This window comes from Aricia agestis, chromosome 1 (assembly GCF_905147365.1).
Source record: "Aricia agestis chromosome 1, ilAriAges1.1, whole genome shotgun sequence".
Classification (NCBI taxonomy): Eukaryota; Metazoa; Arthropoda; class Insecta; order Lepidoptera; family Lycaenidae; genus Aricia; species Aricia agestis.
This window is the reverse complement of record NC_056406.1, coordinates 21030586-21054518: the sequence shown is the minus strand read 5'-3', so window position 1 is coordinate 21054518 and position 23933 is coordinate 21030586. Positions and strand designations below refer to the sequence as shown.

The 23933-nt window shown below is 35.8% G+C and overlaps 1 protein-coding gene across 4 annotated transcripts in view; it reads right to left on the bottom strand.

Annotated features, from left to right (window-relative positions):
• Positions 1 to 2361: 2361 nt before the first annotated feature.
• The window catches only part of LOC121726697 (sodium/hydrogen exchanger 9B2-like), a 42730-nt gene continuing 21158 nt past the window's right edge, over positions 2362 to 23933 (bottom strand). For 3 of the 4 annotated variants that reach the window (XM_042114201.1, XM_042114189.1, XM_042114202.1), the window contains exons 8-11: positions 15934 to 16088; positions 6636 to 6800; positions 5085 to 5274; positions 2362 to 2446 (exon numbers count right to left, since the gene is read on the bottom strand). In XM_042114201.1, coding sequence (XP_041970135.1) covers positions 2364 to 2446; positions 5085 to 5274; positions 6636 to 6800; positions 15934 to 16088 — 593 coding nt within the window. In that variant the 3' untranslated portion in view covers positions 2362 to 2363. The remainder of the gene's footprint in view (positions 2447 to 5084; positions 5275 to 6635; positions 6801 to 15933; positions 16089 to 23933) is intronic. The other variant, XM_042114195.1, reaches the window with a different exon arrangement.

Sequence of the window (23933 nt, the reverse complement as noted above, 5' to 3'; positions counted from 1 at the left end):
GGTTTTTTGTAAAAAATAAACTATCGAGCATTTTTTCAGTAATCGTGTTTTCGTCTTGGTCTTGAGCATTTAATTTTCATGAACTGAAGTTACTTATGTCAAAAAGTCAGTTTTGTAGACCTTACAGTTTTTGAGATCTAGGTATGTAGTCAAGTTAGGGTCAGGTGCGCTCTTAATAATATTATTTTGGTATTATCAGGACGAGCGAAGCAAGCTCTAGTATTATATCTCACAATCTGAGCACTTTTGTGGTATACTTTACGGAAAAACTATCACGCCTATAATTGATTTGTTCTATAACATAGTAATTTTTATTTATATGGAGAAAGTGGATATCTTGTCGGCAGGCGGTTAGTCAAGGTTTGGTATCTATTAAAAATATTTAAAAGAAACTGTCTTATACATTATTACCATTCGCAGAAAAACGACGCAAGCCCTCACAATGCTCGGCCATACTCGGCTTTTAGCTAGTAAACCGATTATCGAGTTTCGACCAATCAAGAGTTTGTTTAATATTTTATGAGAAAACCATTTTGTACTTTTTTTAATCGAGACTGTATCGGAACCAATAATACAATGAATAATGATTATTGAAAGATTACACTGGTCAACAGTAAAGGGCATTGAGTATCTTTGTATGGACCTGTGGCGTCATTTTTTTTTCCAGCGGCCAGGGATTAAACCAATACCATTTTGTAGCACTATATTAGAGAAACATATTATATTAGTAATAAAAATTGTTCTAAGTAATATCGGAGCTGAGCTAGGATTATTTTAGTATATTTATTTTTGCGCCTTATGCTCACAAAATCAATAGTAATTAACGTTACTTTATGGAGCTATCCTTATCAAACAGGTATAGAAAGAGTATATTAATCTGTTGGATATATATTTCTCACTAGCTATTGCCCTCGACTTCGTCCGCGTCATTATATGAATAATTTTTCATACTTACATAATATTTTCACTCTGGGTTTAACTCTCGTCCGACAAAAATATAGCCAGACTTGAGACTATATTTCACTAGACAGTGGTTTTCAAAGTGCCGGATGCAATATTAGGCAATTATAATTATTATTGTTCTTGTGTATTAATGTGTTGAAGGTAAAATGACTCTAGGGTACCTATTGTTCCTATAATATAATGTCGATTATTTCCACTATTTAGCGAATTTTGGCCATAGTTCAGTCATAAACGCCGGACGCCACCTTTCGGCAGAATTTTTAGTCTAGCTTTTAATCTACTTCCCGGCTCATACACGTGGAGCTGCAGGAATCTTTTATAGAATAGGTACTAGCGACCAGTACCACCAGACCAGCGACTCCAGTAGTTCGCGAGATAAGCCCTTTCAAATAATTTCCCCCGTTTTTTCCACATTCTCCTATTAGTCTTAGCGTGATAAAATATAGCCTATAGCCTTCCTCGATAAATGGGCTATCTAACACTGAAAGAATCATCAAAATCCGTTGCGTAGTTTTAAAGATGAAAGGGAACAAAGGGACATGAGGGGAAAAAAAGCGACTTTGTTTTATAATATGTATAGAATTAACTATTTACTTACACAAACAATATAAAAAAGACAAAACGGCCCTCTTTAAAAAATTCGAGAATAGATGGATTTGCATTTTTTGCAAAAGAAATAAAATAAGTAGTTGTAATAATGTTTGCTAAGTCATTCTAAAATGTACGAATAACTAAAAATAAAAATAAATGATGAAATAAATTGTACTTGTATCTATATCTTATATCTACAGGTTGTAACAAAACTAAGTGACAATACTATTACGTGCTAAGGGTTCGAAGGATTTGGATAGAAAGACCTGCTGACTCTCTTGAAGACTTATTTCACTATGTCCAATACACTAAGCACTATCACTGTCCTAGGTCGTAGCCAAGTCGTAGGTTCACTGGATCACTCACTATTAATCACTTGTTTTCACTCCGAAGTCGCCTTGATGATAGCTCGTATCGAACTGAATTTCAGCCCGTCCTCCTGTGACAATTTATACGAGAACATTCCTTCCCGAATGTACGCAATTCGCGTAAACAAGTAAACAAGTGTGGAATGTTTCTACAAAGTTACGTAGTAACTATTTAGTTATTCTTTGTCTTGGAGCCTCCCCTTTGCCCAACAGTGGGACAGTATAGGCTATAATACAAAAAACATTATTCATGTTCTTAGACTATAGCTACATGATAACGAAATACTGAGAAATGTGTAACTAATCATACTGAGTAAGAACAACAGAGTAAAAAACACCTTTTCAGTAATCTAGGATTCAAAATGCACTACCTTAAATATTATTTCTACATATCCAAACTGTATAACACGAAGCTAAAAGGAAATAAAAACACAATGTGTACTAGCCATCAATATATTGTATATTACTAAGAGTATTACTGCTGGAGTTCCCAGACTGAGACGCGTTCTCCGCCGCGTAGACACCTGCAACCAACACAATTTGTTTAAGGTCCGTTGCTTTTACACTTTTCAGGCATCGCCAATACAATTTTATTCGGAGTAACTTTTTTATTTTTTATCGGTCATATATTTCGTTTTTTTTGTAATCAAAATATAAAATCGAAAGTTTGTGAAATTTTGTAGCTTCTGTCAACTGTGAATGTGTGTTACTTCTTTAGGCAAAGGTACTAAACAGGTTTTGACTCAGAATTAACGCACACGCTATTCTTCATACTGGAAAAGTACAGTCTTCCCATGGGTTACTATAATAAGTAAATACTGCCGTATGAAAAAGCTAGTAGTACATTCAACCAATTAATTGCAATAATAGGTACTTGATAATATTTGGTTCTAGTATAAAATTCAGTTTAAGGGGGTGGGTAAATATCGTCATCACGAGTTTATTATCATAGTCAAAATATTTATTATTATAAAGTGATAGCGAGAGCGATCTATCAGCAAACAGATAATATTATGATGTAGTCACGGACCAATACAGACAGTATCTTTTTGAGCTATTTTTAATCGACTTAAAAAGGAAGGATTATTAATTAGTTATTTAAGTTAACCAAATTTATATTATAAACGAAACAATATGATAACTTGTTTTTATGGTGAGCAATTTTTTTGTCTCTGTTAGGTACAGCCCATGCAATTTAGGCTTGTTTTCGCTTATACATATTCTTGGTTTTGCCTGTATGGGCAAGTGCCCCAGCGTCATGAGTTTTCCCATACAAATGTGAAAAAAAATTTGGGCTTACAGCGCTGCCACTTTCACAGTGAACTCTCTACAAGGAACACATGCACACCCTAAAGTATTATCACTTAGTTTTGTTACACCCTGTATAACTTATGTATGAGAACTTGTCATAAAATCTCTTGGGCTAACACCAATTGTATCTGGCTGATTTTGGTATCATTAAAAAGTTTTAATTTTATTGAAGACAGTTCCAAATTCAAATAAGGTAAATGAGAGATTTTCATTTGTTTTTATTATTGTTAAAATGACTGATTTTAATGAAGAAATTCGATACATTTTTAAATTTTATTACAAAAAAGGTAAAAATACATGCACAAGCCGCGAAAAAAATTTGTGATGTTTGTGGACCTATGCAGTATCTGGGAGAGTATCCCAAATTTGGTTTAAGCATTTTCAATCCAGAAATTTTGATATCAAAAACGCACGTCGCTCTGGCATTTTTGAAAAAGTGGAGCGAGATCGGCATATTAGTAGTTACGATGTAACTGGGGATTGGCCACAAAACAGTTTTGGCGCATTTGAAACTAGCTGAGTACACAAAAAAAGCTCGATATTTGGGTGCCTCATGAGCTCACTGAAAGAAACCTGATGAACCGTGTACTCATTTGTGATTCTTTATTACGGCGTAATGAAACGGAACCATTTTTGAAGATGCTGATAACTGGTGATGAAAAGTGGATCACGTACGACAAGAACGTGCGAAAAAGATCGTGGTCAAAGGCCGGTCAGGCTTCACAGACTGTGGTGAAACCCGGGTTAACTCGCAACAAGGTGATTCTGTGTGTGTGGTGGGATTGGAAGGGCATTATTAATTATGGAAGCAGGACCATCGATTCTGAAATGTACTGCGAACGACTGATGAGATTAAAGCAAGAAGTTGAGAGAAAGCGGCCGGAATTAATCAACAGAAGGGGTGTGGTTTTTTACCATGATAATGCTAGACCTCACACATCTTTAGCCACTCAGCAAAAATTACGGGAGTTTGGCTGGGAGGTGTTAATGCATCCGCCGTTTAGTCTTGACCTTGCAACTCAGATTTACATCTGTTTCGGTCGCTGCAGAATTCCTTAGGCAGTGTCAGGTTGACATCACAAGAGGACTGCCAAAACCACTTGTCGCAGTTTTTTCATCAGAAGCCCCAAAATTTTTATAGCAATGGGATCATGTCCCTACCAACAAGATGGCAAAAAGTTATCGAAAAAAATGGCAGCTATATACTTATTAGTCAATTGTAAATAAACTTTATAAAAAAAAACCTTCTGAATTTTTACATAAAATGCGAAGAAACTCTTTCCTAATGCATATAGGATGGATTGGTGGTAAGTAAGGGTTTTTATTTTTACCATATAGATATTGAGTATTATTAGTTACCCGCGACTTCGTCCGCGTCAAAAAATGTGATAACAAATAATGAACATTATGAACATGGTATCTAATTTGAAACATACCTTATGCAACAGCAAAAGAATTTTGAAAATCGGTCCACAAACGGCGGTGTAAAATACATAGGTAATAAAACATAAAAAATAAAAAAATATCCTACTCCTTTTTGGAAGTCGGTTAAAAAGTAGCCTAAGTTACTCCTTATTATATCAGCTATCTGCCAATAAAAGTCCCGTCAAAATCGGTCCAGCCATTTCGTAGATTAGCCGGAACAAACAGACAGACATACAGACAGACAAAAATTCTAAAAATTGTTATTTTGGTGTATGTGCCGTCTAAATATTCATATGCATGCACAGACGTAAAAAAAGTATGCATGTAGCAAAAAACGGTTATTTCAATAACCAGACACTCCAATTTTGTTTAAATGTATAGATTATTATCTACACTTGGCTGTGGCACTGCTAGTTTGATGCTCACCTTCTGGTGCAACTTTTGAGTCTTGAGACAAGAGGGTAGAACCTAATAGGGTTGTTAAAATTGTTCCTAAGAATGACGTTAGAAGAATAGCGATAACTATGATATTGGAATGTTGTTTTGCTATGTTCTTGTCTTGCAATGTCGCCCCTTCTGTCCAGAGAGAGTCCATTGCCACTCGTACAAGCACGGCCTGAAACATACAAATAAGATTATTTTAATAGGTATTTTAGTTTATAAAATTATTGCCAGTTGATTATGTTTATTATATTGATATACAGGGACTAGGGTGTAATTTAACTTGAGTGTGTATGTGTCCCTTTTATAGAGTTTACTGTGAAAGTAACACCGCTCAAAGAGCAATTTCTTTGTGACTTGTAATATGGGCAAGCGCCCCAGTGTCAGGAATTTGCCCATGCAAAAGTTGATTAAAAAGTGTGTATCAGATACATATAATATATAATAATTTACAACATAAAAATAGGTGGTAGGTAAGAGAAAAATAGTTAAAATTATATCATAAATTCATAATGCATAGTATTTCTCAAAGAGTAAACGTGTGATTTATAAACGTGACTGTAGAGGTTTTACTTCAGTTTTTCCTGAACTGTGCATGACATTTTATTCTAGTTCTAATGAATGAATGAAACTCGAGTGAGTAATTGAACTAGTTAGCATGTGTTGCGGTCACACGAGGTTCCAATTTTTATATTTTATAAATAGTCTTGTTTCAGAGTAGGTCAGTTTTTACGAATTTATTTTTTCACTCCCTCTTTGTTTTAGGGTTTTATTAAGCCTGAAAATTTTCTAAAGTGCCAGAAGTTTAAGAAAATGTATAGTGTAGTAGTAAATAGTGATCCAGTTCATAAATCTTTGTATATTGTAAATATCAGAATATTAGAAAAAATAATATCTTAAATTAAATCTCAAACGATTCTGTTCGGACTCGTTCTAGAATCAATTATAAAAAGTCACGACATTCTTTGGTTATGCTTTTCTCTTTTTCTTTGTGTCTTATAAATTCCCTCAGTGTCTTTCAATATAACGACTTAACTAGTATGGAGTCTCGAAGTAAATTAAACTGCGAGTTTGATCAGACACGACTGAGGGAATAGTAATTACTAATCCCCTCTGTGTGCGCCAACTTAAAACCGACCTGATAAAAGTAAGCAGCTCGTTCGATCTTTATACAAACATACTGTATGGATATTGGATAATATTTTTTTATTTGAGAACCGTTTTAAAATGTACGAGTAGAGATTTTATTCTTTTATTATTAGGATGTTTATAATCAGAGCTCACAAAAAACAGTTTTTTCGAGTAATTGTAGTAGCGCTAGCTTCTTGGCCAGTTCGCAAAAATCGGTTCCTTTTTAATTCACCTTTGAGTGGATTAACCCTTAGTGCTATTAATAATGTGTATTGTGCATTGCAATTTGTACGTTGTCATAAAATTTATTAAGCTGCAGTTCTATGGCATGCATTACCATATTATTAACAAAATATTCACACAATTCTCTTCAATTACAAAAGTATTTGATGAATTTTTACCCACCTCAACTATAGCTTTCGGAATCCAAGTAATGGCAATGAAAATACTTTCTCGGGCAGATAATTCGCTGGCGAGAGCAATTAAAAAGGCAGTGAGGAGGCGGAGAGCCAGCGCGGAGAATATACACGCCACTACCAGCCCGAATTCCCGGACAGAAATTTCAGACACCTGTTAACAGAAATTGAGAAGTATTTAATGGAAGTTGATATTGGCATTTTAGCTGGTATTGGCTTTGCTTTTCATCGATTTTTGTGCTGCTCGCTTTATACGCTTTGACAATTTAGATTCTAGACTCTAGAGCATAGCCTCTAGGATTGAGACCGTAATGTTTTGAAATTGAATCCAACGTGACGACTTTCTTTAAGTGCAAATTGTACAAAGTCCATTTGCACAGGAAGGACAGCTTCGTCCTATGCTTAGTAAAATCTGTGAAATAGTAGCTACATAAAAATATCGCTTTAAGAGTTTACTTCTTAATTTAAGACATTTAGAGACGAGTTGGAACATACTAAGTTTTCTTAATTCGAATAATATTATGGTTCTTTAATTGCAATTTAATGTGTGACAGAGCTGAGGAGAGCCGTATTGAGTACGTTACATGGCGTGCTATACAGTGTGTTACAAAAATAAATGATAATACTTTAGGGTGTGTACGTGTTCCTTGTTGAGAGTTCACTGTGAAAGTAGCAGCTCTGAAAGACGATTTTTTTTTACTTTTGTATGGGCAAGGGCCCGAGCGTCACGAGTTTCCCCATACAAAAGTGAAAAAATTTTTTGGTCTTTCAGCGCTGCTACTTTCACAGTGACTCTCTACAAGGAACACGTACACACCCTAAAGTATTATCACTTATTTTGTCACACCCTGTATAATCGGAGATTTTCGCACATTTTCCTTTAGAGCGTTTGGTTTATCTCAGTATTCCAGGTGCGCCTAAAGCTTTTAAGAATTGCTAGCTTTTAACGCTAGCGTCGTATTTACGGTTTTGTCTCTTTGTAAATATATTTTAAAGTAAATACAAACATATTATTTTAGCGTTCGTAAATGGATGCATTTGTGTATATAATGCACGAATTGTGCTCACTCGTACTACTTAACCCTCCGTGCACCACGTGGGGTCTGACAAACCCCAGACGTACAAAAATTTTCATAACTTTTTTAATACTCGTGTGACTTTTTTGACGCTTTATGTAGCTGGAGTTAAGACATTGCCTTATCGTTCGGCGGCAGTAGTTTAGGATTTTCTTCACCGCTGCAACGAACAGACGTGCACAAAGTGTGCTGGGGTCCCACAAACCCCACGTAGTTCAGGACGTCGTTAAAAAGTTATTCAGGCAGAGTATTGTGAAATGTGAAAAAATCTATTTATCTCGCATATGTGAATTCATTTCGATTTAATAAGCATTTGTGGACAGGTTTATGAACAAATAAAGTGTGACTTTCATAGAAGAAGATTTTAAAAATCGCAAAGATATAAACCATGGATACTAAGAGGTTCTTGAAACAGTTTCACCAATTTCTTGGCAAAGCAGCCCCTGGACCACCAGAAAAATTATCAAGATCAATAAAGAAGTATTCAGATTGTGTCAGGAAGATAAATTAAAAGCTCAAATACGCTTGTGAGCACAATAATAGACTTGCTAGAACTTGCCTGAATATCGTGTAGACTGATTATATTAAGTTAATATTATTAAATTTCTATTCCTCATATAGTTAGTTTTAAAATTGTAAAGCAGTACGGGAAATAAATGTAACTTTTCAATTGTGGGAGCCCACCAAAAAAGAGTCTACGTTTTACTTGGTAAAAGATTACTAAATTTTCATTTTTGGGTGTAAAGGATTAAAAATGGGAGTTATCTCAGTAAGTATCGTTTTATATTACAATTAAATAGACAAAAAACAGTTATTTAAAATAAAATTAACAAATAAATACAAATTACGCATTCCTTGCTCAGATAAGTTTTGGGGTTTGACAAATCCCACGTGGTGCCCGGTATAATTTTTATTCACGTGATGCACGGAGGGTTACAATTTAAGTATTACCTCGACAAATCCTTTTAAAAGATTAGTTAGACAGCATGTACCGATAACAATAATAATTATTTAACAGAAGAATAACAACAGGTTTTGACAGCAAAATCTTAATATATATATTTCTTGTGTGCGTGTGTATGTGACTGAACTCCTCCTAAACGACTGGACCAATTTTGATGAAATTTTTTGTGTGTGTTCGTGGAGATTCGAGAATGGTTTAGATTTACAGTTTGGTCTACTGGAAAATGTTTTTTCAATTAATTTCTTATTTATAAGGAGTTGTTGATTTTGGAATGTTTTACATTAGATCCGGCGGACGGCGCTATCATCGCATTCAATATTATTCTATTTCAATTTTAGTTTGTCCTGACAGATGGTGCTACGATTAATTTGAAAAAAAATTTGTTATTCAATTCATGTGCTGATTAAAATATTAAATAAATAACACATAGGCTACAATTTTAACCGACTTTCAAAATGGGGGAGGTGTTATGTTCGTTTTCTTATATTCAACGATTACTCCGCCGTTTGTTAACCGATTTTCAAAATTTTTCTTTTGGTATATAGGGTATCATCCCAATTTGGTATTATATTCAGAAAAGTGGTGATCTGATGAAGGATCCATAAGTAATCGAGGGAACTCCTCAAAACTTATAGGGAAACATATGGTGACTTCGGTTTCGTGAGAAGTATTCTAAGCATATGCTACTAACAAGTAAGATTTTGCACCGAGATATACCTGGTATACCGTGGTTCGGAAGGTGCTGAGAGAATTCCTGATTCTTTATAGATACAAGTTTGGGAGTTTCGGCGTTGTTTTAAGAACAGAAAGCATATGCTACTATGCAAATTACATTCTTCATCATCATCATCATCATCATCATCACTACCATATTATACCATTTCATAGTCTTTTAGATCGAGACTCGAGTTTGTCAAGCGATAATTAAAAAAATCTATATCTACCTAATATTATAAACCTGAAGAGTATGTTTGCTTGAACGCGTCAATCTCAGAAACTACAGGTCCGATTTAAAAACTTATCTCAGTGTTAGATAGATCATTTATCGAGTAAGACTCATCATTTATCGAGAAGGTTATATTATATTATTACTCTAAGACTAATACGACAGAAGAAACTCAGGAAAATGTGGGAAAAACGGGGGAAATATTTTTTATGGGAAAATGTACCTACGGATTCTGTAAAATTTCTAATTTACGCGGGCGAAGCCGCGCGGGACATCTAGTAATACTATAATTTTATTACAATAACTTTAAATAAATGTACATTACCAACTTAAATTGAGTCTTTCGCTGGTTCACACCACGGATTTTTGATGAATTGATGAAAAACAGTACTTCGCTGTTCAAAAACAGCGAAGTACTGTTTTTGAATTGCCCGATTCATACCGCGGTGATTGGAGTGGTGTGAAGTCACTAATTATTTTTTGGTGTGGGTGGATTCGAACCACGAATTTTAGCGAATTGTGACGAACATTTTTAGTCTATTTACTTGTACAGATGTATAGAAAAGTGGTAACAAGAAGAAATAAAAACTTATTTATAGTAAAAAATCAGTCAAGTGCGAGTCGGACTTGTGCACGAAGGGCACCGTTATAGAGAATAAAGAGGCCAAAAATTGTTTTTTGTTTGGGAGCCCCACTTAAATTTTTATTTTGTTTTAATATAAAGTATTAGAACTCCATTGCGCCAAAACTCGTTTATCACGCGGGAAACGTACATTTTTCCGGGATAAAAACACTCTTATGTCCTTTCTCAGGGTTCAAAGTATCTCTATGCCAATTTTTCAGCAAAATCGGTTCCGCGGTTTGGGCGTGACCGAGGGGACCGAGACACTTTCGCATTTATAAAAATATAATATTAGTATGGAAGTATAACAAATTATATTCCACATCCACATATCATGATATGGATCGGTTTCATCGTGAAAAAATTATCGATATAAACGTTTCATTTACCTGCGCCTAGATCGAATAAATTTTAGGTACAGGTGCCTTACTCCCGAAACTGATATCGATTTAGATTTTCGATTTCAACGGTTTTTTGACATTTTTTAGACATATTTTAGATGGCTAAAGTGTAAAAAAACCGTTGAAATCGCAAATCGAAATCGATATCAGGGGGCTTACTCCCGAAACTGATATCGATTTTTGATTTCAACGGTTTTTGACACTTTAGACATGCTTTAGACATCTAAAATAGCGCACGATCGTGCTGCGGATCGGTTTGAAACTAATTCAACCTCAATGGATTTTGCTATTCCTGACAGCTATGCTAGCGCACGATCTGGATGTGGCTCAATTTGGAACTAATCAGCATCGAAACATTCGCCAAATCGAAATCTTAGGTGCTCGCGAGAAACAAAATTGTCTGAGAATCGAATTTCAGATCGTTTACAAACGTCAAATTTCACGGTAGCAACAGAGGCATCGACATAGATTGAGATCGATTGTTGCCGAGTTAGGTAATGTAAACGTTTTTAAAGTCACTATGGTATCGATTGTATGGTGTCGTTTTATTTTTTGTTGATAATAAATATTAATTCATTATTATTTTAGCATAATAATATAGAAGAGCTGCAGGTGCGTTGCCAGCCTTTTAAGAGGGAATAGGGTAATGGGGGAGGGTAGGGATGGGAAGGGAAGGGAATTGGGCCTCCGGTAAACTCACTCACTCGGCGAAACACAGCGCAAGCGCTGTTTCACGCCGGTTTTCTGTGAGAACGTGGTATTTCTCCGGACGAGCCGGCCCAATCGTGGCGAAGCATGGCTCTCCCACGTATAAATAAGTAAGGTGCGTCGGACGGACCATTATTGTCCAAATAAAAACTAACTTTTGATGTCTATAAAATATATTAGAATATGTATAGGTACTTATGACAATGTTAAGTGTAACTACAAAAGAGAATTTACATATTTGTTTAATGTCAAGATGTTCCTTAACGAAAATAACCATTTTAAACCCACGGACGTAAAAAAATTAAGCCCACTAAAGTAGAAAATGAGCACATCCATCTAATGTTTCTAAAGAAATGTAATTTTATGGTATGACGAAAAAACACAAACATTACATAATATTTCATATTTTTCGTAACCTTCTAATAATTTTAAATAACAATACAACGTTGCCATAACGACGTTGACAAGACGCCATGGCAACATCTCGATTTTGATACGATTTTGTTCCGGAATTCCTACGCGTTACAATGACATCAAAAACGAAATCGAAATCAGACTCGTATCAAGTTGATATCACTTTCGGGAGTAAGGCACCAGTTTCGGGAGTAAGGCACCACTAAGGCACCTGGTAAAATTTTTAGTGTAATAGGATTTAGCTTGAATTGGAAGTCGTGTTCGCGGCGCCCGCCCTAGGCGCAGGCTGATCTGATTGAGTTTGAGCCGTTTGCAAAAAGCCAGGAAAGCTGTTTGTCACCCAGCCAGTGCCGGCTTTAGCACTACCGGCACCCTGGGCGATTCTTCGGCGCCCCCTAACTGCAATTCAAATTACATACGAAAGAAAAAGTCGATCAAGTGCGAGTTGGATTCACGCATAGATTGTTCGACGCCCCTTTTTATTCGGCGCCTTGGGTGGTCACCCAATCACGCCCCCTTTAAAGCCGCTACTGCGTACAGCCATCGCCATATTTGGATTCCGCTGTGTATCGCTGAGTTTTTAAAATAATTTTTCCCGTATTTTGTACTTTTTACACGTTAAGCGGTTTACTAGTTTAGGATTTAGCTGTAAGCTACTAGCGACAACGTTATTTTGAAATGTATTTTATATTCACCGACGATATTATTTTTAAACAAATATGAATTTATTTCACTGAAAATAAAATACTCTACTCATAGAAAAAAAATGTTTGTTTATTTGTTTGTAGTGTGCAGCGCCGCGCTGGACTGATTTTAATTTAATGTTTTCCACTAGTATATCATATGGATAAGGCAACTTTTTATCGAGGGAAAGATCTAGTAAAAAATAAAACTAATCTATATAATAATATTAGAAGCGAGCGAAAAACTTTGGAACCCTTTTTACGAAAAATGCGGAAACGTAGGAACATGAAATTTCGCACAGTTGTATTTTATATGGAGGAGTGCATAATACTTTTAACGGGGAGCCAAAAGAAGAAGATAATTTTTAAGGTCGAATTTCAACCATTGGGCGATCTCTAGTTTACTTGCTTTAAATTTACAAAATGTTAACATTGCTGTTGAGAATTGCCTAGGCAGTTTGAACAAGCATAGCTTACTTTAAGGATTAGTCGTAAACAAATAACCAAACACTTCCATCGGATAGGTGTCCTTTGGGGAATGCCGAGATATATTATAGCGGTTACTTGGAACACACAGTGGTTGCACTCCGTATTGCTGCCGAGGGGAGCATTTATTGTAGCTATCTCATAGACAAAGACGTTGCGAAATTACGGCTTGTAGTTCGGTCGTGTAAGTAGTATAGATAGTTATTATTTTATCAAAATCAGTGCCAGAGAATTGCCAGGCTGAAACTTACATGTTTTAGAGGTAAATTTTTTTAAATAAAAACATAAAGTCCTAAAGGTTAATGCAAAATTCCTATTATGATAACGGTCGTTTCTGAATAAGCAGAAGAAAGGAAGTCAAACGGCAGCTGACCTTTACAATTTTTAGCAAATTTTAGGTAGGGAAGGCGAGTGTCCTATTTCTGTAGTTAATCGAGCGCTCGCGCCGCCGTGGAGAGCCAGTAGGTTCTGTAGATTATGTAAAATGGAGAAAAAAAATATTCAGAGCGTTTTTTATTTTAACTGTGCTTTGCGGGTCAATTCAGACCGCAACGTGACGCGTTGTATGGATTTGACAGATTTGCAAGACATCTCACGCAATTGAAATCTGTCAATTTAGTACAAATTTAGAAATGAATCGGCGCATCGCGTTGCGGTCTGAATTGACCGTAAGGGTCAATAATATGTGAGTTAGAGACTAGAGTGGTAACGCCTTGTTTGATAGTCCGTTTGCGCGTTGCGTCTCAATTGACCCTAACCCGATTCCGAGTTATCATATTATATAATAATAATAATACTCCCCACACCGGTTTCGGTGACGGTGGCCGGTTTCATTGAAACCAGACCAGGTACGCAGGAGTAATTTTATAGTGCCCAAGTGTGTGCGCAGTACACAAGAGCACTCTCTATTCCTTTACTCTCATAACCCAGTGGGACGGAAGACCGACACGACTGGCGAGAGATCAGGCGCAGGACCGACTTTTTACATGCCCATCCGACGCATGGATCATCTTACTTGTCAGACAATCAGGTGATCAGCCTGCATTGTCCTAACCAAACTTGGAAATAACATGTTTCCAACGCGGGATTCGAACCCACGACCTCCGGAGTCGAGAGCGACGCTCTAACCACTAAACCACGTAGGCGTAGGTATTATATACATATACAGACGAACATAATATAACTTCCTCCTTTTTGGAAGTCGGTTAAAAATAGAATCAGGGTTGAGATGTGATCTATCATCTAGGTGTTTGTCCTATAACATTAATTTTATTTGTATTACTCGTGAATCAATTTCCGGCGCGGCTGCATCGACGTGTTTAATCAAATTATGTCACCGCGAGTCCCGACTCCCGCCTGCCGTCTACATCAAATTATGGATTACATAAATCAGCAGCGTGTAATTTGCGCTCCTCCATGTTTATTCCATTTCGATTTTAATTTCATACATATTTTATTAAAATGAAATTGTTACTTGTAAATCTTGAATATGGTCTCGTACGTCTTCGATATAACTTGTTTATTAATCTAGTACCTGGATGACCGAGCTTTGCTCGGTATAGCAAACACTCATTGACTTCGTGTTACTTAATAGCGCCATCTGCTGGTCGTTAAAACATTTAGTTGCTTACAAAATAGTATTATAATTCGCCAATAGATGTCAGGAAGAGTCATATTTTTCTGTTTATCGATTTATCGATTATCGATAAAACACGCATAAAAAGACAGTTTCTGAAAATGATTCCTAGCTAGATCGATTCGATTCGATTCGATCAATATATATATATATATATATATATATATATATATATATATATATATATATATATATATATATATATATATATATATATATATATATATACACAAGAATTGCTCGTTTAACGATTCAATCAGTACTGACTAGATAAAAAAACTATGATATAGTTTTTTACTAGACTAGACCCTTTACTTAACTTCTACATTTTCTCACCGAATAATCGGTGGTTTTACCGAACCGATTTTGCTAATTTTATTCTTGAAATATTCATCTTCTAGAAGTCTAGGAAAGGCTTATTCGGTAAAATGTAGAAGTTAAGGGGGCGACTAACCCTAAAGTGTCGATTTTATAATTAAATCTCACGATATCTTAAAATTTTCTCGATAGAAAAAAATCACAAAGATGCATCTAATTTTCGCGAATTTTTCATTTATTGCCATAACCGTGCATTGAACTAAGTTAATATTTGAACACATTGTATAAAATTCTATCATTGAGAGATCGACCTAGCGGATTTTTAAAATGTTGTATATTTATCGAGTTACTGAAAAAAAACTCATTTGGCGATGAATCCGCGTCGTCCTTTTTCACCTGGCATATGAAAGACGGGCGTGAGTGTGAAGAGAGAAGGACAATGTTTGATTTTTTGGGTTAGTCGCCCTCTTAAGTGATACGAAATTCTCTGGGTCATCTAGTTTATCATAGTTTTTTTTTTTTATCTAGTTTAAGCGAGTCTAACAAAATTTAAAATTCATTTTTATATATATTATATATTTTGCATCTGTTTAAGTAATAACTAAACTAACACTAGACGTTCCGCGCGACTTCGCCCGCGTAAATTAGATATTTCACAGACAAATTAGTCCACAAAAAATAGCCTAAGATATTTCCGTGGTTATCTGCGTTAAATAACAGAAAAATTGCTCTAGTAGTTCGTGAGATAAGCCCTTTCAAATAATTTTCCCCCATTTTTTCCACATTTTCCTCTATTTCTTCGCTCCTTTTAGTCTTAGCGTGATAAAATATACCCTATATCCTTCCTCGATAAATGCTATCGCCTCGATAAACGCTATCTAACACTGAAATAATTTTTCAAATCGGACCAGTAGTTCCTGAGATTAGCGCGTTCAAACAAACGAACAAACTCTTCCGCTTTAAAATATTAGTATAGATAGTATTTCTTGGGATTAATCATATTATGTTTGTGCCGTGTTGTTTAACAACTTACATCCAAGTAGTACCCGCTGAGTACAAAGAGCATGGGCTCGAAGACCCTCCACAGCAGCTTGTAGACCTCGGCGACCGGGTTGTTGTTGACGGGCCAGCCGCGCCGCGCCCACCGCGTTCCCGCCACGCCCGCACACACCATAATGGCCACTCCAGCTGTGAATAAGTTTAATAGATTTTCAGGTCTCATTTATGTCTTACGGTCACTTTTGACATGGTATATTGGCTCGGTGAAGGTCCTTCTATGAAGGGATACTACCCTTCATAGAAGGACCTTCACCGAGCTGTTTAATGGATGAAAAGTATTTTATATTCAATTACATATGTCAAAAAATGTATTGCAAGTGGGTTGCCTAAAAATTCAGTCAAGAATAAAAAAAAATTGGTTAATAGACAATTGAAAGTATGAAGCCCGTAGAATATGCATTAAGCATTAACCAGACCGGTACTAGTATCGATTTACCTGCCTACCCAAGAGACGAAGAGAGAGAAGAGTTGTGACAGGAAAAAAATAGACAACCTAACGTTTTCATATTCTACTGGCTCCATACCTTCGACTGGTATAGAATTTGTCTAAATTAACCAAACCAGCGAAATGTTCAAAACATTTTTTTTTCTATTTTTTTAATTCTTGCGGTGCTTGCGGATAATTGCGGTCTGATTTAACCCTTAACCGAACTTTAAGCGGGCCCCTAGACCACATACCCTACAATAATACTGAATAATATTTTATTGAACAACTTATTTGACAATAAGATTGAAAGGCGGGCGCGTTCAATATTAACCCTAGACGGGCTATTGCGCAATAAAATTGCCGAGGGGTCGGCAAGTAATTTTAGGTGGGGTCCGGATACTGTGGGAAATTTTTAACGAGGTCCAGAAAAAAACACATTGGTCCTATGTAGCTTAAAAATATTATTTTAATTAATAAAGGTATTACGTATTCCATATCTATGTTTTAATATTTATACGAAACATTTTTCAAAGCTCATAATTCTATTAAAGAATTTTAAAGTCCGTTTTGACCAAACATATTAACGTTTCATATTATGTTTGGTCACCAGATAAAAAATAATATAAATTCAAAACAGAGTGGTGAGTGGGACTTTTTTTTTTACTTTGTGTTAACGAATATCTATAGTTTATTTGTTTGAACGAGGTAACGTCACGAACTTCTGGACCGATTTTCATTTTTTGGCAAATATTTGACTATTGGGAAGAACGAGACATTTTTTGCTGGTTTCCTAATTTAGGGCCTAAAATCATTAACAAGAAGTTCTGTAACGTGCTTGTAGAGCAGATTTGGTTATATTTATTAAATGCAATTGAAGAGAAGACCGAGAATTTCATTGTTTTAACTTATAAAATGAATTATTAAAATTAAGGGTATTTTAAAGTCAATGTTAACATTAGATTTCCTAATTTAGTTTCCTAATTTGGTGCCTAAAATCATTAACAAGAAGTTCTGTAACGTGCTTGTAGAGCAGATTTGGTTACATTTATTAAATGCAATTGAAGAGAAGACCGAGAATTTCATTGTTTTAACTTATAAAATGAATTAAAATTAAGGGTATTTTAAAGTCAATGTTAACATTAGATAGTAAATCAGACAATAGAGAAATCTCATGTATTTTTAAGACTTGATAAACATATTATTTTGTGAAGTAAAAGATGATAATAACATAAATACATTACGGAATAATCAATCCCATCAAAAACATCCTGTAAAAAAACCAAGTCTCGCAACTCAGTTTACCGTAAAAATTTATGAGATCCATGCAATACCACAGAATATGCAATACCAAGTCGGTTAATTTATTCAGTCCCTACCTAGGGGACCTTATGTCTCAAGTTATTACGTAAGTTATTATCATATCAATATTAAAAATCTTTTACGTTTTAAATAAATAGATCGACTTGGACATCGCACGAAAACACAATGTATCTTACAATAATTTATATGTCCAAGCGATGTCCAAGTCGATCTATTTATTTAAAACGTAAAAGATTTTTAATATTGATATGATAATAACTTACGTACTAAATTGAGACATAAAGTCTTCTAGGTAGGGACTGAATAAATTAACCGACTTGGTATTATGTGGTATATTCTGTGGTATTGCATGGATCTCATAAATTTTTACGGTAAACTGAGTTTCGAGACTTGGTTTTTTTACAGGATGTTTTTGATGGGATCTCACTTCTTTTTGTAGAGTCCTACTTTCTCTCCTTTTTGGTGCCTTTTACTACTATACAAATAAAGCTAACAATTAATAATAATATAATCATTATGTATACAGTATTACTATACTACTTGCCTTTTATGACTATCCAATATCCATATTAATCTATACTAATATTATAAATGCGAAAGTATCTCTGTCTGTCTGTCTGTCTGTCTGTCTGTCTGTCTGTCTCGCTTTCACGCCAAAACTTCCGAACCGATTGTAATTAAATTTTGTATACAGATAGTCTAAAGCTTGAGAAAGGACATAGGCTACTTTTTAACTTGAAAAAAGGGTTGTAAGGGGGTGAAAATACGAAAATTTGTTCAAATTAAGTTAGTTCCGAAAATTCATACTAGATGGCGCCGTGCGTCTCTTACATCGCGCTAACGCTTGCCCAACATATTTCTATAAGAGGTGGTATTATCATACATTCGAGTTTCGATTTTTTCCGATTGTTATTTTTTTTTTACGTTATTTAATAAGTCAGTACTTTATATTACATACAGTAACGTAACCTTAAACCTATCAATGATAAATAGTTTATGGGTAAAGTTGTGTAATTGGGGGGCCAAATAAGCTTTAAAATTTGGCATAAAATATAAAGTTTAATTTAAAAAAATGAAATACTATGTGCACACTGCACAGCTGTTTTGATTTAAGGGGTACCAGGGTTTTTTTATAAAAGCTTTTGACACCTATTTTGCTGACATCGCGCGCTATAAACTGAAGTCCACGCGAACGAAGTCGCGGGCAACAGCTAGTATTATTATAAATGCGAAAGTGTGTTTGTTTGTTTGTTTGATTGTCCTTCGTTCACGGCCTAGCGAAGGCCTATCGATAGTACCGGTACAATGGTTCATAAATTGCAATTAATGTAACTTTGTAATTTATTTATTTATTTATTTAAAATAAGGACACCAAACAGTACATACATTAAAACCTTGACACAATAATATTACCTAATTTGTACCGATGCATGTACCTTAACAGGCGACACAGCATTCACGAATATAGCTCTACAAAATATACAATAAAAAAATTTGATTTTATAACTAAACACAATTAAATCGTTAAATATGATTATGAATTAAATAAAATTTCATGCAAATAATTATTACTGTGATAACAAACTAAATAACATAATAAAAAATAACTTAAAACTATGAAAATACATTTAAATCTTAACTAAGAGCAGTTTAGATGAAATAAAGTTGGAAAATATAAACACAATTTTAAAACAAGGTCATAATTATATAAGTAAAATTATTTAAAATTTTAGGCGATAATTATAAATTTAGTTAATAATAATAAATTAATACTACTTATTCATAATTATTAAAAATCGAAAATCTGCGAAAAATTAAATTAAAGCAAGTTACATCCAGTCGTAACTTAAACAACATAGAGTTCATTAAGAGAAATATATAATAATTAAATGATGGAGTTATCGGGATACTTATACATATTTTATGATTATCATTTTTCGATGTCATTCACCACATAAAAGTGCTTGCAAATTTTGTTTTTGAACTGGCTATATGAATCATGAAAGATGTCGATATCGGTCAATGCGTTGTTGATCGTACAATATTTACTACACATTTTGGAGATGGGAGCATTAGATCCTAGATTGGTTTTGGAATCAGGACCCCTTAGGATTTTAGTAATAGGTTTACGTGGTAAGTTGTAAGGTACGGTCAATGACAAATAATGCAGGAGTTCAGTGCAACCTGTATGGCCATTGACAATTTTATGGAGAAGTAAAAGACAGTGAGTAGTTCTCCTCATTTTAAGACAACAAATTTTAAAGAACCCAAGACGTTGAATATACGGTGCCCTATGAGATATACCGCTGCTTGTGAAAGCTAGATGCCTTGTAAACGACCTTTGTATTGATTCAATTCGCTGCGACAGAACGGCGGTAGCAGGGTTCCAAATGGAGCTAGCGTATTCGAGATGGCTCCTTACTAGTGTGTTAAAAAGGGTGACTTTCGTGTTAATAGAGAAATCCTTGCTGTTACGTTTTATAAATCCCATCATCTGCGACGCCTTATTAACGATGTTATTCACGTGAGAGTTGAAGGTGAGCTTCGTGTCCAGAGTGACACCGAGGTCACGTATTTCATCGACTTCATCGAGAGTACACCCATCCAAAAAATACTTGGAGGGATATGGTAACTTTTTTCTAGTAAATTTAACATGAAAGCACTTTTTAGGATTTAATGTCATTTTATTGTCAGAACACCATCTGCTAATACTGTCTAGATCCCTTTGCAGAAGTAACGACTCCTTTGGTGAGTGTACAATCATATATAATTTGAGATCGTCAGCGAACATTGAACGCATACAATATTTTATCACCTGAACAACATCGTTTATAAATACTGAGAATAGTAAGGGACCTAGATGGGATCCCTGGGGAACTCCAGATAGAGCAAGATAGAGCAGTGACTCAAAACCATCTACACATACAAAATGTATTCTGCCATTTAGGTATGAAGTAAACCAGGCTAGTAGGGCACCGAAAATACCACACGTCTCCAGTTTACAAATCAATAACGCGTGATCCACTCTGTCAAATGCGGAGGAAAAGTCAGTATATATTGCGTCAACCTGCAACCTCGAATCGACTGCATGCGAAATGTATGACGTGTATGCAAGGAGATTTGTCTCTGTTGATCTGTTCTTTCTGAAACCGTGTTGGAAGTCGTTGAGAATTGGCTCGAAGTGAGATGAAACAATTGGGTAAACGAGACATTCAAAGAGCTTGGAAAAGCAGGATAAAATACAGATTGGTCTATAATTGGAAACATTGCTTTCATCGCCTTTTTTGTATACTGGGACCACTCTGGCTCTCTTCCAGAGCGAAGGGAACTTACCAGTGCTCAAAGAATAGTTAAAAATGAAAGCAAGCGGGTATGCTAAGTTTTTACTGCATTTTTTAATAAAAATAGGTGGGATGCCATCGGGCCCTGCCCCCTTGTTAATGTCCAGTTTGTTAATTTGTCTAAGGACCATTGAGTCGGTGATGTTGATTCCTCCCAATGATTGCCCATTACTCACAGCAGGTCGCTGGGCACAGACCGTACTGGGGACGTAAACTGAGGAGAAGTGAGATGCAAAGAGATTGGCAATATCGGGACCGGTACTAGCACTACTTTGGTCGAGAAACATTTGACTGGGCAGATACGATTTGCCCTTTCGTTTGTTCTTGATAAAGCTCCAGAAGGCCTTGGGGTTATGTTTAATATTACCATCCAATTTATTTATGTAGTTAACATAACATCTTTTCAGTAGTTTATGACAACGACTCCTAATTATATCGAATTCGAGCTTATCTCTAGGATTTTTATATTTTAGATAACGACGTCTTATTTTATCTTGTTCACGTCTGAGCTTAATAAGTGGTTTTGTAAACCAAGGTGGAAAGCGGGAGTGCGCTATATTACGTTTAGGAACGTAACTTTCGAAAACATCATACAGTTTGCTATTTACATAATCGACCATTTCGTCAACATCGCTATAGCCTGATAAGCTATCCGACCAGCTAATAGAAGAAAGTTTATCATTGATGCTGGTATAGTCAGCTTTAAAAAAGTTATAACCCCGACGACACTTGGGTTTCAAAAAATTCGTACTGATTGGATGCAGGGAAATTAATAAATTGGGATGCTTAGGGTCAAGTCTACTGAGAAGATCCGGGGCTGGTTTTACTGACGCTCCCTGGAGATTAGTAAGTATTAAATCAAGTAATTTACCATCACAGTTACGGATATTGTTAAACTGATATAGGCCGTTGCAATTAATAAAGTCTATTAAAGCATTTCCCAGAGTATTATTGCAGTTATTAGGTATCAAATAATTGAAGTCACCAACGCATGACCAATCGATAAAACCAACGTTAAAATCTCCAATCATAATAATATCATCCATAAGGTTAAGAACATTGCCGGCATTATTCAAGAACATTGATAAGCTTGTTGGGTTGACTGGAGGCGGGAGGTACACAGCGCACAATGCGAGTTTCTTTCGAGTATTATTAATTTCCACATTTAATTGGACCCATAGGTCCTCGCAGTCTGTTTCCCAAGCATTCATACGAACGGATTGTATGTCTCGCGATACCGCTATTAGGACTCCTCCTCCGTCAGACTTATTATTGGAAGTAGAGCAGCGGTCTCTGCGATAAACGACGTAGTCGTCATTAAATAATTCGCTTGCACACACTCCCGCATTCAGCCATGTCTCAGTAAATACAATAATTTTATAATTAGAATGTAGAATATTAAGATAGACTTCATTAGTTTTAGTCCGAAGGCCTCTTACATTTTGATAATAAATGTCCATATTAAAATCAGATGTAATAATTGCAAGCAACATTGATGTTACCTATTAGTACTATTAGTGGTTTAACGGTACTTAGAACTTATGAGTTAAGACATCTTTTTTAGGCTTTCAGAATTGCGTATTAGTAGAGCTTGACTATGTTCGTCCTTGCGTGTGTAGATGCGGCCGGCTCGGACCCAAACGAATCTGTAATTAAGTTCTTTTGCTCTATTACGAACAGCAGCGTGAAGAGACTTATTTGCTGGCGAGAGGTGTTCCGCGACAAATACGGGTGTGCTGGTACCGTCAAAGCCTAAGTGGGATGTGCTCAACTTATTCTTGGGATTCTTTTTATTATATGTCGCAACAGCCGCTAGAAGCGTATCTCGATCACGTACAGATCTCAGTTTAACTATGACGGTGCGAGGCCGTGTGTTATCGCGGTTAAGTTTAGCGACCCTTGTAATGTTCACTACATCCTCTTGTGAGAACTCTTGGTTTATCGATTTTGTCAACTGTGTAAAGGTCTTAAGTAAGTTTTCATTTTTACGTTCCGGGACTCCGTTAATTTCAACGTTGTTTTCACGAGCGTTTTGTTCCAGGCTACTAAGTCTTTCTGATAGGTCGTTTACAGTTGACAACAAGTTTGCGTTTTCGGTTTGTAATTTTTTTATTATTACTGCTTTTTGTTCGGCATCTTTTTTGAGATTTTCGAAAGTCTCGTTGAAGAAAGAAAGGGAGTCATGAAAGGTTAAAAGTTGCTTGTTGATATTGACTAACTCCTTCGTTACCAGTTCATGTATAGTTGTCTTGAAGCAATTATCGAGTTCCTGTTTTAAAATATCTCTTAGACGATCCTCGGTGACGTAGGTTGTAGAGGCATTAGGAGTGGAGTTCTTCGCACGCAATGTTATGTTAGAGTACTCTTCGTAATCAAAATGCGTACCCGAGGAGCAGGTAGAGGTGGTGGTGTTTGTTAGCCGTACCGGTGTATTACTGTTGTCACCGCATTTCCGATTCTTTAATATACATTTCGGGCATTTCCAATTGCGCTTTTGTTCGTTCGTCATTGAACGAAAAGCGTTTGATGATACTCCAGCACATTCGAAGTCGTATACCAAGTTGCATTTGGGGCATTGCAGGAAGTCGCGGTTTTTGATTGCAGCGAGACAGCCCGAGCAATTATTATTTACATTCTTTGAGGCCATTTCGACTAATAGTGCTTTGGCCTTCGAGTTGATAGAATAAAGATAATATTGAAAAAAATCTCTTGAGAACCTCGGAATCGAACCCGGGTTATTGGTTGAGATTCCAAGTGGATCCACAAAGCTGCCAGTTGGGCTATGACGCTTTAATCTTATTATGTCTTGTCTATATTCGGACCGTGCGTTGCACGATTACCTAGGAGAGTTTGCGTAGCACTCAGGAAGTAAGATGATTGTTGGGA